Below are 15,311 nucleotides of genomic sequence, written 5' to 3' on the forward strand. Positions count from 1 at the left end.
TATCAATATATTAGTGTGTGATGTGTTAGAGGTCATACTTAAAGACGCACATATATCTATAGTGAAGTGTAATGTTTGTTAGAGGTTACACTTAAAGATGCACATATGCCTTTTGAGTAGTGTGCGGTTTGTTAGAGGTTAAAATTTAAAATGCACGTATATCTATAAAGTATTGTGTGGTTTTCTAGTGGTTACACTTAAAGATGCGCATATATCTATAGAGAAGTGTGTGGTTTGTAAGAGGTCATACTTAAAAACGCACATATATCTATAGTGTAGTGTAATGTTCGTTAGCGGTTACGCTTAAAGAAGCACGTATATCTATATAGTATTGTGTGGTTTCTTAGAGGTTATACTTTAAGATGCACATATATCTATAGAGTAGTGTGTGGTTTGCTAGAGGTTACACTTAAAGATGCACGTATATCCATAGAGTAGTGTGTGGTTTGTTAGATGTCATACTTAAAGATGCACATATATCTATAGAGTAGTGTGTGATGTGTTAGAGGTCATACTTAAAGACGCACATATATCTATAGTGAAGTGTAATGTTTGTTAGAGGTTACACTTAAAGATGCGCATATGCCTATTGAGTAGTGTGTGGTTTGTTAGAGGTTACAATTTAAAATGCACGTATATCTATAGAGTAGTGTATGGTTTGTTAGAGGTTTCACTTAAAGAAGCACGTATATCTATAGAGTATTATGTGGTTTGTTTGAGGTCTCGTTTAAAGATGCGCATATATCTATAGTGTAGTGTAATGTTCGTTAGAGGTTACGCTTAAAGAAGCACGTATATCTATATAGTATTGTGTGGTTTCTTAGAGGTTAAACTTTAAGATGTACATATATCTATAGAGTAGGGAGTTGTTTGTTAGAGGTCTCACTTAAAGAAGCACGTATATCTATAGAGTAGTGGGTTTTTTTAGTGGTTACACTTGAAGATACGCATATATCTATAGAGTAGTTTGTGGTTTGTAAGAGGCCATACTTAAGACGCACATATATCTATAGCGTAGTGTAATGTTCGTTAGAGGTTACGCTTAAAGAAGAACGTATATCTTTAGAGTAATGTGTGTTTTTTTGGTGGTTACATTTAAAGATGCACGTTTATCTATAGAGTTGTGTGTGGTTTGTTAGATGTTTTACTTGAAGATGAACATATATCTATAGAGTAGAGTGTGGTTTGTTAGAGGTTATACTTAAAGATGCACATATATTTATAGAGTAGTTTATGGTTTGTTAGAGGTCACACTTCAAGATACACGTATATCCATATAGTAGTGTGTGCTTTGTTAGAAGTTTTACTTAAAGATGCGCATATATCCATAGAGTAATGTCCTGTTTGTAAGCGGTTACACTTAAAGATGCAAGTGTATCTCTAGTGTAGTGTTATGTTTGTAAGAGGTTACACTTAAATATGCACGTATATCAATATATTAGTGTGTGATGTGTTAGAGGTCATACTTAAAGACGCACATATATCTATAGTGAAGTGTAATGTTTGTTAGAGGTTACACTTAAAGATGCACATATGCCTTTTGAGTAGTGTGCGGTTTGTTAGAGGTTACAATTTAAAATGCACGTATATCTATAGAGTATTGTGTGTTTTTTTGGTGGTTACACTTAAAGATGCGCCTATATCTATAGAGTAGTGTGTGGTTTGTAAGAGGTCATACTTAAAAACGCACATATATCTATAGTGTAGTGTAATGTTCGTTAGCGGTTACGCTTAAAGAAGCACGTATATCTATATAGTATTGTGTGGTTTCTTAGAGGTTATACTTTAAGATGCACATATATCTATAGAGTAGTGTGTGGTTTGCTAGAGGTTACACTTAAAGATGCACGTATATCCATAGAGTAGTGTGTGGTTTGTTAGATGTCATACTTAAAGATGCACATATATCTATAGAGTAGTGTGTGATGTGTTAGAGGTCATACTTAAAGACGCACATATATCTATAGTGAAGTGTAATGTTTGTTAGAGGTTACACTTAAAGATGCGCATATGCCTATTGAGTAGTGTGTGGTTTGTTAGAGGTTACAATTTAAAATGCACGTATATCTATAGAGTAGTGTATGGTTTGTTAGAGATTTCACTTAAAGAAGCACGTATATCTATAGAGTATTATGTGGTTTGTTTGAGGTCTCGTTTAAAGATGCGCATATATCTATAGTGTAGTGTAATGTTCGTTAGAGGTTACGCTTAAAGAAGCACGTATATCTATATAGTATTGTGTGGTTTCTTAGAGGTTAAACTTTAAGATGTACATATATCTATAGAGTAGGGAGTTGTTTGTTAGAGGTCTCACTTAAAGAAGCACGTATATCTATAGAGTAGTGGGTTTTTTTAGTGGTTACACTTGAAGATACGCATATATCTATAGAGTAGTTTGTGGTTTGTAAGAGGCCATACTTAAGACGCACATATATCTATAGCGTAGTGTAATGTTCGTTAGAGGTTACGCTTAAAGAAGAACGTATATCTTTAGAGTAATGTGTGTTTTTTTGGTGGTTACATTTAAAGATGCACGTTTATCTATAGAGTTGTGTGTGGTTTGTTAGATGTTTTACTTGAAGATGAACATATATCTATAGAGTAGAGTGTGGTTTGTTAGAGGTTATACTTAAAGATGCACATATATTTATAGAGTAGTTTATGGTTTGTTAGAGGTCACACTTCAAGATACACGTATATCCATATAGTAGTGTGTGGTTTGTTAGAAGTTTTACTTAAAGATGCACATATATCCATAGAGTAATGTCCTGTTTGTAAGCGGTTACACTTAAAGATGCAAGTGTATCTCTAGTGTAGTGTTATGTTTGTAAGAGGTTACACTTAAATATGCACGTATATCAATATATTAGTGTGTGATGTGTTAGAGGTCATACTTAAAGACGCACATATATCTATAGTGAAGTGTAATGTTTGTTAGAGGTTACACTTAAAGATGCACATATGCCTTTTGAGTAGTGGGCGGTTTGTTAGAGGTTAAAATTTAAAATGCACGTATATCTATAAAGTATTGTGTGGTTTTTTAGTGGTTACACTTAAAGATGCGCATATATCTATAGAGTAGTGTGTGGTTTGTAAGAGGTCATACTTAAAAACGCACATATATCTATAGTGTAGTGTAATGTTCGTTAGCGGTTACGCTTAAAGAAGCACGTATATCTATATAGTATTGTGTGGTTTCTTAGAGGTTATACTTTAAGATGCACATATATCTATAGAGTAGTGTGTGGTTTGCTAGAGGTTACACTTAAAGATGCACGTATATCCATAGAGTAGTGTGTGGTTTGTTAGATGTCATACTTAAAGATGCACATATATCTATAGAGTAGTGTGTGATGTGTTAGAGGTCATACTTAAAGACGCACATATATCTATAGTGAAGTGTAATGTTTGTTAGAGGTTACACTTAAAGATGCGCATATGCCTATTGAGTAGTGTGTGGTTTGTTAGAGGTTACAATTTAAAATGCACGTATATCTATAGAGTAGTGTATGGTTTGTTAGAGGTTTCACTTAAAGAAGCACGTATATCTATAGAGTATTATGTGGTTTGTTTGAGGTCTCGTTTAAAGATGCGCATATATCTATAGTGTAGTGTAATGTTCGTTAGAGGTTACGCTTAAAGAAGCACGTATATCTATATAGTATTGTGTGGTTTCTTAGAGGTTAAACTTTAAGATGTACATATATCTATAGAGTAGGGAGTTGTTTGTTAGAGGTCTCACTTAAAGAAGCACATATATCTATAGAGTAGTGTATGGTTTGTTAGAGGTTTCACTTAAAGAAGCACGTATATCTATAGAGTAGTGGGTTTTTTTAGTGGTTACACTTGAAGATACGCATATATCTATAGAGTAGTTTGTGGTTTGTAAGAGGCCATACTTAAGACGCACATATATCTATAGTGTAGTGTAATGTTCGTTAGAGGTTACGCTTAAAGAAGCACGTATATCTTTAGAGTAATGTGTGTTTTTTTGGAGGTTACATTTAAAGATGCACGTTTATCTATAGAGTTGTGTGTGGTTTGTTAGATGTTTTACTTGAAGATGAACATATATCTATAGAGTAGAGTGTGGTTTGTTAGAGATTATACTTAAAGATGCACATATATCTATCGTAGAAACGATATTAGAGCTGTCTAAAATATCAACCATAATTTGGTCTTACAGGTCAAGTCTTTCATACCATATTTCCCCCTTCTTTGTCTGTATTTTGTTCATGATATAACGTCTTCATTCTTCGTTTTATCCTAAACTCACGTATGGACTAATTCACTATACCGCACGAGAGAAATAACAGATTTGACTTTCCCATCGGCTACAAATTCGTAAATGGGACTCTCAGCGTTTTGCGCCACATTCGTGCATTTGTTTCTCCACTCCCTTACCCGCGCCTCATCGTGAACATGCAAAGCTTCGTTTCCTTTGCCCAGTCCGATATGATGAAACACATGCCGACATGAAACATTCCCTAACATGGGACTGCCTCATAAAAAGTGTGTAGTAGACACTGTGTGCAACCATGTTTAAATAAATGCTGTTGATGCTCTTTTGTTCTCTACAACAAAACACGTGTGCAAACGCTACCGCGTAAGAGTGAACACAAGAACCATTACAACAATCCAATAAGTAGAATGTATTGGAGAAGACTATGGGTGTCGTCATTGGTAGGAAGATGCTTGTACGGGTGAGCTGGAAATGACCAGCACCGCACAAATGGAAACGCATTAATGTATACCACTGTTAGAGATTATCATGATTGAAAAGACAAACAACAAGAGTAGTGCATATAGGTTAAAAGAAGGTTCATTAAGTATGCAAATACACAAAACATACGTACGATAAAGAACAACACTTTGACGTATGACTATACATTAATTCAAACACACATCAGCATGAACCACACATTGTATTTTCTACATCCTTTTCATAAGAGGCCATAAAACTGCATTTTGCGGGGTGTCAAAATTGGGGCTTATGGCTTACATATATATTGCATACTTGATAAAAATCAGTTAAAGGTTTAAGGTTAGCGTTCAGGCTTTGGTAAAATATTCCAGTATCATAATTGTTAGTTCCTAAGGCATGAAACTTTATATTTGCATGTACATTGTATCTTATCCTGCCACATGAAATGTTGGTGACATGTTTATCAAAGGTAGATTCAAGGTCTTCTTGCATTATAGATCTACATTTGTACCCACTAGTTATTGTTTATGGATACTTGACCAACGGTCCCTGTGGATGCATGTGTTCACTGATCAAACAGTACTTTGTTTACCTGTCATAATTTCATAAAGGATCGCCAGTCAAATCTGGATAACTACAAGCGTTTAACAGACAGGCTATTCCGCGGCCATCACCATAAGGTTACATTTACACATCTAAAAAAAAAGATTCGTAATAGTATTTATTTGATATTTCCATTTGTCACATTCGTAAATCTGTGAAAAAAGTTCATTTCATCCGGAACAGTGACGTTCCCCAGTTTAAAAGAATCGTCCAGATAGTTCTGTCGGCACCATCCTCCCATATCGTATTGTATCAGTATTGGACGTCAAACATTAAATCGCAAACATATTTCACTCCTTGGTTACATATTTTTTATCGTATGAAAGTTTATATAAAACGACAACGCCTGAGAATAACCAGTCTAGGTTATCAGCCGAAACAAACTCCATTTGGCGTAATAGGCACAAAAAGCATGAAGATTTTAGGAAACGATCACTGAAAATCCGTGATGGAAAGGAATGAATACTAGCCCTACGATATGAACAAAGTAAATATACTAGTCATTATCTAGATTATTAAGGTCCATAGGAATAATAATAACATATAAGCAACATTGTTATAACATATCAGACTAACCCATAACCTTGATTGCTGTTGATGATGCAGGGTGTTGGCGTAGTGGAAGAGGATGATGATGATGATGACGATGATGATGATGATGATGATGATGATGATGATGATGATGATCTAACTGCGACACACATGCGCACATTGAAGACAATGTCAATAACAAAAACCAAAACCTGGGAAGGGTTGTGAGACAAACACTCTCAATTAACAATGCCTACAGTTTCCTCCATATACAGGGTCTCATGTTTGTACGAGCTGTATACAAAATTCTATCAAAGAAATATGTAACTTATACATAGCACATATTTAACATAGTCGTGCAGATAAGACAGTCCAGTACATATTGAATGGGAAACCCCGTTTTCCTGATTTAACAGGGATGCACAAAGTAAGCTCAATTGTTTTGGAGATCCCTCGATTCGGAACGTTTACGTCTGACGAGCATCTCCGTGGTGGCATAGCCGGCCATACCCACACACATCACCCCAATACACACGTACAGCTTGATGTAGGTGAACAAGAAGTCGTTGTAGGCGTATGTTATGATGAAGCCAACCGATTCCCACAAGCGATAATTTGCGAATGCCGCCTCGGTGTTTTCCGTGAAGAGGTACCCGTAAAATGCTGTGGAAGAAAGCATTATTGAATAATATAAAATCAGGGCTTTTCTGTCGATTTCAAATCTGCCTACGTTGCAGACAGACAGCCGCAACATACACACCAACACAGTGCACTGTTACTTGTTTAAATATAATTCATAAACGTTTTACCAACAATCAAGTGTTTGGAGCTGGCACGGGTGGCCCACTCGCCTCATAGGGCGCCACATTTCGCTATGCTGAGTTGCGTCCCTTGGTCACGCTAGAAACCCGTGATTCTGGGTTCGAATACCCGGTTCGCCACGAATATGTTTCCAGGTTTGTAAGCACATACCCATGCGCGTGGGTTTCACCAAAGTGGTAAACGTCTAAAACCTGCATCACTTAGGGCTTTCCTCCAACATCAAGCTGGCATGCCTTTATCTAACTGGAATACTGTTCAAAGCGGCGTTAAACTCACTCACTTACACACTCACTAGCTCAAGAGGTTTGACCGGATTTCTTTTCGCAACTTTTCATTCAAATTGTTACCTTGGACAGTTATCTAAACATGTTTTCTCTTGATGGTCATAAGTGGACACGTCTATTCCAAAAGACTAGATAGAATTAGGATCATATTTGGCCTGCTTGAAAGGTCAAATTATGAATTACGGAAAACAATGCAATATTAGTATGAAACGTATCGGACATGTTCAAATGGTTGACAACTAAACTTTTTCATTCCTACATAGTTTAGGACTTCTGGCATGGCTCAATGAGTGAACAGTGGCATTTCTGCAAATTCAAGAGACAATCTAACCATGAGCAAATCGACGACTCCAGATGACCTTTTCACAATGTGTTCGTACTGTTGGTATCTATGTCTCCTAAGCAAATTACCTTGTGTCAAAGACTCGCTTATGTTCAACGATTGAAAAATGCTTTTAAAACCCCTCTAAATTCAACCTTTTCGACGCATGTTATGCCTTATCCAAAACATTCTATAGCTTAAATGAAGAAAGTTTAGCTCTCATTCATTTGAACACATTTGATAACCTTCTAAAAGTTTTCAAATTTCCTAACTTATGCTGGTCCCGTGGGCCAAATGGAGCCTTTATCCTACCCTGTCCTTTGTAATGTACTGACCGTTAATTTGTGTCTGGATTACTGCATCCCCCATCCCCCAGCATGCAGCGATGATGTAGTACACCACCACAGTGTCGGGGTTCGGCATCCACAGAAGAAGAGCTATCTGACAACCTCCATGGACCAGGAACGCTGTCATATAAAAGGAGAAAGGCCAAAGATATGAATAGAGCTGTTATGTCAAACGTATTGTGTAGGCATACTCGGGAATTGGGTCTTTGGGTGAATACTTGGACAGGAACGGAGCTAGAGCTGGGAACAGAGACACGGAGACAGTTGGAGGTAGACACAGAGGCACTGAAACAGAGGGAGGCAGACACAGAAACACTGATACAGATGTCTGCCTCCCTCTGTGCTTTCCTCAGTGTCCCTGTGTCTCCCTCCCTCTGTGTCTGTGTCTCTGTGCCTGCCTTCCTCTGTGTCTGTGTCAGTATTTTTGTGTCTGTCTCCCTCTGTGCCTGTGACTCTGTGTCTGTGTCTCTTGTTCTGTCTCCCTCTGTGTCTGCCTCCCTCTGTGTCAGTGTCAATGTCTCTGTGCCTGCCTCCCGCTGTGTCAGTGTCAGTGTCTCTGTGCCTGCCTCCCTCTGTGTCAGTGTCAGTGCCTCTGTGTCTGCCTCCCCCTGTGTGAGTTTATCTGTGTCTTACTCCCTCTGTGTCTGTATCAGTGTCACTGTGTCCCTGGTTCTGCCTCACTCTGTGTCTGCCTCCCGCTGTGTCAGTGTCAGTGTCTCTGTGCCTGCCTCCCTCTGTGTCAGTGTCAGTGTCTCTGTGTCTACCTACCTCTGTGTCTGTGTTTGTGTCTCTGTGTCAGTGTCTCTGTGTCAGTGTCTCTGTGTCAGTGTCTCTGTGTCAGTGTCACTGTCTTTGTGTCTCCCTCCATCTGTGTCCCTGTCTCTGTGTCTGCCTCCCTCTGTGTCAGTTTCTCTGTGTCTGCATCCCTGTGTCTGCCTACTCTGTGTCCCTGTCTCTGTGTCTGCCTCACTGCCTCAGAGGGAGGCAGAACCAGGGACACAGTGACACTGACACAGAGGGAGGCAGGCACAGAGACACAAACACAGACACAGCGGGAAGCAGACACAGAGTGAGGCAGAACCAGGGACACAGTGACACTGACACTGACACCGAGGGAGTAAGACACAGAGAAACTCACACAGGAGGAGGCAGACACAGAGAAACTCACACAGCGAGAGGCAGACACAGAGACACAAACACTGACATAGAGGGAGGCAGGCACAGAGACACTGACACTGCCATAGCGGGAGGCTAGCACAGAGACACAAACACAGACACAGAGGGAGGCAGGCACAGAGACACTGACACAGAGACACTGACACTGACATAGAGGGGGGCAGGCACAGAGACACTGACACTGACATAGCGGGAGGCAGGCACATAGAGAGACAGAACCAGAGACACTGATACTGACACAGCGGGAGGCAGACACAGAGACACAAACACATACACAGAGGGAGGCAGGCACAGAGACACTGACACTGACACAGCGGGAGGCAGGCACAGAGACACTGACACAGACACAGAGGGAGGCAGGCACAGAGACACTGACACTGACACAGCGGGAGGCAGACACAGAGACACTGACACAGACACAGAGGGAGGCAGGCACAGAGACACTGACACTGACACAGCGGGAGGTAGACACAGAGACACAAACACTGACACAGAGGGAGGTAGACACAGAGACACTGACACTGACACAGAGGGAGGCAGACACAGAGACACTGACACTGACACTGACACAGAGGGAGGTAGACACAGAGACACTGACACAGACACAGAGGGAGGCAGGCACAGAGACACAAACACAGCTGGAGGCAGGCACAGAGACACACTGACACAGAGAAAGGCAGGCACAGAGACACAGACACAGAGGGAGGCAGACACAGACACAGGCACAGACACAGAGGGAGGCAGGCACAGAGACACTGACACTGACACAGCGGGAGGTAGACACAGAGACACTGACACAGACACAGAGGGAGGCAGGCACAGAGACACTGACACTGACACAGCGGGGGGTAAACACAGAGACACAAACACTGACACAGAGGGAGGTAGACACAGAGACACTGACACAGACATAGAGGGAGGCAGGCACAGAGACACTGACACTGACACAGCGGGAGGCAGGCACAGAGACACTGACACTGACACAGCGGGAGGTAGACACAGAAACACTGACACTGACATAGCGGGAGACAGGCACAGAGACACTGACACAGACACAGAGGGAGGTAGACACAGAGACACTGACATAGAGGGAGGCAGGCACAGAGACACTGACACAGACACAGAGGGAGGCAGGCACAGAGACACTGACACTGACACAGCGGGAGGCAGGCACAGAGACACTGACACTGACACAGCGGGAGGTAGACACAGAGACACAAACACTGACACAGAGGGAGGTAGACACAGAGACACTGACACTGACACAGAGGGAGGCAGACACAGAGACACTGACACTGACACTGACACAGAGGGAGGTAGACACAGAGACACTGACACAGACACAGAGGGAGGCAGGCACAGAGATACTGACACTGACACAGCGGGAGGTAGACACAGAGACACAAACACAGCGGGAGGCAGGCACAGAGACACTGACACAGAGGAAGGCAGGCACAGAGACACAGACACAGAGACAGAGATACTGACACAGATGAAGGAAGGCACAGAGACACAGACACAGAGGGAGGCTGACACAGACACAGAGATACTGACACAGATGAAGGAAGGCACAGAGACACAGACACAGAGGGAGGCAGACACAGACACAGACACAGAGATACTGACACAGAGGAAGGCAGGCACAGAGACACAGACACAGAGGGAGGCAGACACAGACACAGACACAGAGATACTGACACAGAGGGAGGCAGACACAGACACAGACACAGAGATACAGACACATAGGGAGGCAGACACAGATACACTGACACAGACACAGAGATACAGACACAGAGGGAGGCAGACACAGACACAGACACAGAGATACTGACACAGAGGGAGGCAGACACAGACACAGACACAGAGATACTGACACAGAGGGAGGCAGACACAGACACAGACACAGAGATACTGACACAGAGGGAGGCAGACACAGACACAGACACAGAGATACTGACACAGAGGGAGGCAGACACAGACACAGATACACAGAGACAGACGGAGGAATATGTACCTACCTAGAATGAAGAACGGTATGTGTCCGACGTACTGAACTAGGCGGCCAAAGGTGAAAGAACACAAAGCATCTACCACTCCATAGCAGATCATGATGTAGCCCACGTTGGAAATGCCCATGGAGCATGTGATGTAGGACTGAAACAAAAGTTAACTCTACAAACACATGGTTTACAACGCATATACAATAGTTGCGTGTGTTGCTATACATGCGTTTTGTACGTTTTATATAGTGCGCTGCGTTCTATTCTGCAGGTTCATGTTGTGTAGTGGTACATGTGTTGTGTAGAATCATGTTGTCTAATGGTACATGTGTTATGTAGATTCATGTTGTGTAGTGGTACATGTGTTGTGTAGATTCATGTTGTGTAATGGTACACGTGTTTTGTAGATTCATGTTGTGTAGTGGTACATGTGTTATGTAGATTCATGTTGTGTAGTGGTACATGTATTGTGTAGATTCATGTTGTGTAGTGGTACATGTGTTATGTAGATTCATGTTGTGTAGTGGTACATGTGTTATGTAGATTCATGTTGTATAGTGGTACATGTATTGTGTAGATTCATGTTGTGTAGTGGTACACGTGTTATGTAGATTCATGTTGTGTAGTGGTACATGTGTTGTGTAGAATCATGTTGTCTAATGGTACACGTGTTATGTAGATTCATGTTGTGTAGTGGTACAGGTGTTGTGAGGATTCATGTTGTGTAGTGGTACATGTGTTATGTAGATTCATGTTGTGTAGTGGTACGCGTGTTATGTAGATTCATGCTGTGTAGTGGTACATGTGTTATGTAGATTCATGTTGTGTAGTGGTACATGTGTTACGTAGATTCATGTTGTGTAGTGGTACATGTGTTATGTAGATTCATGTTGTGTAGTGGTACATGTGTTATGTAGATTCATGTTGTGTAGTGGTACATGTGTTATGTAGATTCATGATGTGTAGTGGTACATGTGTTATGTAGTTTCATATTGTGTAGTGGTACACGTGCTATGTAAATTGATGTTGTGTAGTGGTACCTGTGTTATGTAGATTCATGTTGTGTAGTGGTACATGTGTTGTGTAGATTCATGTTGTGTAGTGGTACAGTTGTTATGTAGATTCATGTTGTGTTGTGGTACATGTGTTGTGTAGATTCATGTTGTGTAGTGGTACAGGTGTTATGTAGATTCATGTTGTGTAGTGGTACAGGTGTTATGTAGATTCATGTTGTGTTGTGGTACAGGTGTTATGTAGATTCATGTTGTGTAGTGGTACATGTGTTATGTAGATTCATGTTGTGTAGTGGTACATGTGTTATGTAGATTCATGTTGTGTAGTGGTACATGTGTTGTGTAGATTTATGTTGTGTAGTGGTACACGTGTTATGTAGATTTATGTTGTGTAGCGGTACACGTGTTATGTAGATTCATGTTGTGTAGTGGTACATGTGTTATGTAGATTCTTGTTGTGTAGTGGTACATGTGTTATGTAGATTCATGTTGTGTAGTGGTACATGTGTTATGTAGATTCATGTTGTGTAGTGGTACATGTGTTGTGTAGATTCATGTTGTGAAGTGGTACAGGTGTTATGTAGATTCATGTTGTGTTGTGGTACATGTGTTGTGTAGATTCATGTTGTGTAGATTCATGTTGTGTAGTGGTACAGTTGTTATGTAGATTCATGTTGTGTAGTGGTACAGGTGTTGTGTAGATTCATGTTGTGTAGTGGTACATGTGTTATGTAGATTCATGTTGTGTAGTGGTACATGTGTTACGTAGATTCATGTTGTGTAGTGGTACATGTGTTATGTAGATTCATGTTGTGTAGTGGTACATGTGTTGTGTAGATTCATGTTGTGTAGTGGTACAGGTGTTATGTAGATTCATGTTGTGTAGTGGTACATGTGTTATGTAGATTCATGTTGTGTAGTGGTACGCGTGTTATGTAGATTCATGCTGTGTAGTGGTACATGTGTTATGTAGATTCATGTTGTGTAGTGGTACATGTGTTACGTAGATTCATGTTGTGTAGTGGTACATGTGTTATGTAGATTCATGTTGTGTAGTGGTACATGTGTTATGTAGATTCATGTTGTGTAGTGGTACATGTGTTATGTAGATTCATGATGTGTAGTGGTACATGTGTTATGTAGTTTCATATTGTGTAGTGGTACACGTGCTATGTAAATTGATGTTGTGTAGTGGTACCTGTGTTATGTAGATTCATGTTGTGTAGTGGTACATGTGTTGTGTAGATTCATGTTGTGTAGTGGTACAGTTGTTATGTAGATTCATGTTGTGTTGTGGTACATGTGTTGTGTAGATTCATGTTGTGTAGTGGTACAGGTGTTATGTAGATTCATGTTGTGTAGTGGTACAGGTGTTATGTAGATTCATGTTGTGTTGTGGTACAGGTGTTATGTAGATTCATGTTGTGTAGTGGTACATGTGTTATGTAGATTCATGTTGTGTAGTGGTACATGTGTTATGTAGATTCATGTTGTGTAGTGGTACATGTGTTGTGTAGATTTATGTTGTGTAGTGGTACACGTGTTATGTAGATTTATGTTGTGTAGCGGTACACGTGTTATGTAGATTCATGTTGTGTAGTGGTACATGTGTTATGTAGATTCTTGTTGTGTAGTGGTACATGTGTTATGTAGATTCATGTTGTGTAGTGGTACATGTGTTATGTAGATTCATGTTGTGTAGTGGTACATGTGTTGTGTAGATTCATGTTGTGAAGTGGTACAGGTGTTATGTAGATTCATGTTGTGTTGTGGTACATGTGTTGTGTAGATTCATGTTGTGTAGATTCATGTTGTGTAGTGGTACAGTTGTTATGTAGATTCATGTTGTGTAGTGGTACAGGTGTTGTGTAGATTCATGTTGTGTAGTGGTACATGTGTTATGTAGATTCATGTTGTGTAGTGGTACATGTGTTACGTAGATTCATGTTGTGTAGTGGTACATGTGTTATGTAGATTCATGTTGTGTAGTGGTACATGTGTTGTGTAGATTCATGTTGTGTAGTGGTACAGGTGTTATGTAGATTCATGTTGTGTAGTGGTACATGTGTTATGTAGATTCATGTTGTGTAGTGGTACATGTGTTATGTAGATTCATGTTGTGTAGTGGTACATGTGTTGTGTAGATTCATGTTGTGTAGTGGTACATGTGTTATGTAGATTTATGTTGTGTAGTGGTACAGGTGTTATGTAGATTCATGTTGTGTTGTGGTACATGTGGTAGGAAGTTGTAAGTGTGTAATGTAGATTCTTAACCGTGCCCTCAAGTGTGGCGAAATGTAAACTAAATGAACACAATTGTACTACGAGATGCTACACACCCGCGTGAAGTCTCCTGTGATGAAGGCCTGTTCCACCCCGCTGTAGATTGTCAGTGGGATAAGCAGCTGCTGGTAGGGAGATTTGATCAGGTGTTTAAATGTCGATATAAGCAGGCGGGGCGACACTTTCTTGCTCGTCTTATTGTCATCCTTGTCTAGTTTGATTCGGTCGAGGAAGAAGATGATAGTCACAGCTGCAAGAACCGCAAACCCTGTATAGATGCCACATACTATGTACACCTGCAACATAACACCAATACATACAACATCTGCAACATGGCGCCAACCTATACAGAATTCATACGACACCTGCAACATGGCACCAACTCATACAGCACCTGCAACATAACACCAAATCATGCAACACCTGCAACATAACACCAACTCCTACAACACCTGCAACATAACACCAACTCCTACAACACCTGCAACATAACACTAATTTATTCAGTACCTGCAACATCAAACCAATTTATTCAGTACCTGCAACATCAAACCAATTCATGCATCACCCCTGCAACATAATACCAACTCCTACAACGCCTGCAACATAACACCAACTCCTACAACACCTGCAACAAAACACCAACTCATGCAACACCTGCAACATAACACCAACTCCTACAACACCTGCAACATAACACCAACTCCTACAACACCTGCAACATAACACTAATTTATTCAGTACCTGCAACATCAAACCAATTTATTCAGTACCTGCAACATCAAACCAATTCATGCATCACCCCTGCAACATAATACCAACTCCTACAACGCCTGCAACATAACACCAACTCCTACAACACCTGCAACATAACACCAACTCATGCAACACCTGCAACATAACACCAATTGATTCAGTACCTGCAACATAACACCAACTCATGCAGAACCCCTGCAACATAACACCAACTCGTACAACACCTGCAACATAACACCAACTCGTACAACATCTGCAACATAACACCAACTCGTACAACACCTGCAACGTAACACCAACTCATGCAACACCCGCAACATAACACCAATTTATTCAGTACCTGCAACATAACACCAACTCATGCAGAACCCCTGCAACATAACACCAACTCGTACAACACCTGCAACAAAACACCAACTCGTACAACACCTGCAACATAACACCAACTCCTACAACACCTGCAACATAA

General features: G+C 40.7%; 1 protein-coding gene across 1 annotated transcript in view; it reads right to left on the bottom strand.

Moving 5' to 3' along the window:
• Window positions 1–4,806: 4,806 nt before the first annotated feature.
• LOC124148424 (protein unc-93 homolog A-like) overlaps window positions 4,807–15,311 on the bottom strand; it is a 33,446-nt gene continuing 22,941 nt past the window's right edge. The window contains exons 4-7 of the mRNA XM_046519509.2: window positions 14,143–14,382; window positions 10,809–10,944; window positions 7,603–7,734; window positions 4,807–6,502 (exon numbers count right to left, since the gene is read on the bottom strand). Of these exons, the coding sequence (XP_046375465.1) occupies window positions 6,273–6,502; window positions 7,603–7,734; window positions 10,809–10,944; window positions 14,143–14,382 (738 nt within the window). The 3' untranslated portion in view covers window positions 4,807–6,272. The remainder of the gene's footprint in view (window positions 6,503–7,602; window positions 7,735–10,808; window positions 10,945–14,142; window positions 14,383–15,311) is intronic.

This window comes from Haliotis rufescens, unplaced genomic scaffold (assembly GCF_023055435.1).
Source record: "Haliotis rufescens isolate VD_foot unplaced genomic scaffold, xgHalRufe1.0.p SCAF_19, whole genome shotgun sequence".
NCBI classification, from domain to species: domain Eukaryota; kingdom Metazoa; phylum Mollusca; class Gastropoda; order Lepetellida; family Haliotidae; genus Haliotis; species Haliotis rufescens.